General features: G+C 69.4%; 1 protein-coding gene across 1 annotated transcript; it reads right to left on the reverse strand.

The window, feature by feature from the left end:
• Window positions 1-6: 6 nt before the first annotated feature.
• Window positions 7-2211, reverse strand: LRRN1 (leucine rich repeat neuronal 1; the record flags this gene model as incomplete). Its single annotated transcript, XM_012732095.1, has 1 exon — window positions 7-2211. A coding segment is annotated over one exon (2121 nt), but the record flags the coding sequence as incomplete, so codon positions are not given.

The following is a 2211-nucleotide window of genomic DNA, read 5'->3' on the forward strand; positions in this document are numbered from 1 at the left end:
CGGCCGGCCGAGTGGGCCGCGCTGGCCGCGCCTCTTTGGCGGTGAGCGGAGGCGCCTTGTGCTCGAGCTACCAGAGCGGGCCAGCCCCGGTCACCACATGTAGTAGCTCCGGGACGTGTCCACCCGGGGCGGCTTGGCCTCGGCGGCCCCCTCTTTGTCCTTCTCGCCGTCCCCCTCCCAGAGGTTAATGAGGGGCGGGTAGAGCTCGTTGAGGGGGATGGAGGACGTCTTCTGCATGTACTTCTTCAGGGAGTGGTGGCAGTTTCTCCTCTTGAGCCTCTTGGCCGTGTACGCGGCGATGGAGGCGACGCTGACGACCGCGAACATGGCCCCCGTGGCCGCGGCCAGGGCCGCGCTGGCCGCCCGGTCAGACCCGCGCGGGACGAGGGCGGCGTCCCTGGTGGTGACGTTCACACAGGACCTCTGGGTCTGCTGGTGAGCGCTGGACACGGTGAGGCACACCTCGTAGTCGGTGGCCGGCTGCAGGTGCGTGAGGTTGTACTCGTGGACGTCCACCGGGACCCTGGCCGTGTAGGTGATGTGGGGGTTGTCGATCTTCATGGTGGCCGAGGACCACTTCAGGTTGGACGTCAGGGCGTTCGGACTGGCCTCCCAGGACACCAGGACGGAGCGCGGCTCCGTCCGCTTGACGGAGACCCTCAGCCCCAGGGCGCCGTCCAGGAGGGTCCCGTTGACCGTGACGGTCACCACGCGCGTGTCGGCGCCCTCGGCGTTCTGGGCGACGCAGGTGTACCTCCCCGAGTCCTCCACCTGCGCGCCGGTGACCTCCAGGGTGCCCTCGCCGCTCAGCCGGTACTTGCCGGACGGCGTGCCCGCAGTCACCTTGCCACCCCGGGGCGTGACCCAGTAGATCTCGGGCTCCGGCTCGGCCACGGCCCGGCAGTCCAGGGGCACGGTGGCGCCGACGTCCACGTCGAGGTGGCTGGGGAACGCGTCGTGCGCGATCATGGGCAGGCACCGCTCGCCCGCGTCCCGGGTCAGGGCCTCCCGCACCCGCTGCCCGCGGTACTCGGGCGGCGCGGCGCAGTGCATGGACAGCGGCTCCATGAAGCGCACGCCGGTGTCGTTGGCGCCCACCCAGCGGATGACGCAGTCGCAGCGCAGCGGGTTGCTGTGGATGCTGATCTCGCGCAGGCCGGGCAGCGACTGCACCGTGGTGTGGTAGACGGCGCGCAGGGCGTTGTTGTTGAGCATCAGGCTCTCCAGCGCCGGCACGCCGCGGAAGGCCGCGCGGTGGATGTAGGACAGCTTGGGGTTGTTGGTGGCCTCCAGCTTGGTGAGCTCGGGCAGGTTGTCCAGGGCGTGGCGGTCCACGGACACCAGCTCGCCCATGTTGTTGATGCCTAGCTCCTTGAGCCGCAGCATGTCCTTGAAGTCGCCCTCCCGGATCCTGCGGATGGGGTTCTTGTTCAGGTCCAGGAACTTGAGGTTGGGCACCTTGCGCAGGGCCAGCTGGGGGACGCGGGCCAGCCTGTTGTCGTAGAAGGACAGGCTCTCCAGGCTGTCCAGGCCCACCAGCGCGTTCCCCGGCACGTCCGTGAGGTCCATGCCCGCCAGCACCAGGCTCCGCAGGCGCGAAAGGGGCCTGAAGTTCATGTCCAGGATGCCGACCACCGGGTTCTCGCCGATCATGAGGATCTCCAGGTTGGGCGTGGAGTCGAACCAGCGGCTGTCGATGACCCTCAGCCGGTTGGCGTTGAGGTGCAGGCGCAGGAGGCGTGCCAGGCCCGCGAAGGCGTGCGCGGAGATGGCGCTGATCTGGTTGTGGTTGACGTACAGCTCCTGCAGGCTGCCCAGGCGCTGCAGGCCGCGGTCGGGCATCTCCGCGATCCGGTTCTCCTCCAGGTGCAGGGTGGTCAGCTGGCTCAGGCTGGCCAGCCCCAGCGCCCTGATGTCCGTGAAGTTGTTCTGGGAGAGGTCCAGCTCGGTCAGGTTGGGCAGCCGCCGCAGCTCGTCCGCGGCCCCGGCGATGCTGTTGCTCTGCAGCAGCAGCACCTGCGTGTCGCTGGACAGGTTGCCGGGGATCCTGGTCAGGCGCAGGTCGTTGCAGTCCACGGTGGCGGCCTCTCGGTACGTGGACTGCGGGGTGAACCAGGGCCGGACCTCGCAGACGCAGAGCTGCGGGCACTCGCCGCCCTGCGGGGACGCGCCGGTCAGCGCGCTCACGAGCAGGCCCAGCGCCAGTCGGTA

The sequence above is a fragment of the Condylura cristata genome, unplaced genomic scaffold, assembly GCF_000260355.1.
Source record: "Condylura cristata isolate star-nosed mole 26May11 unplaced genomic scaffold, ConCri1.0 scaffold00033, whole genome shotgun sequence".
NCBI lineage: Eukaryota > Metazoa > Chordata > Mammalia > Eulipotyphla > Talpidae > Condylura > Condylura cristata.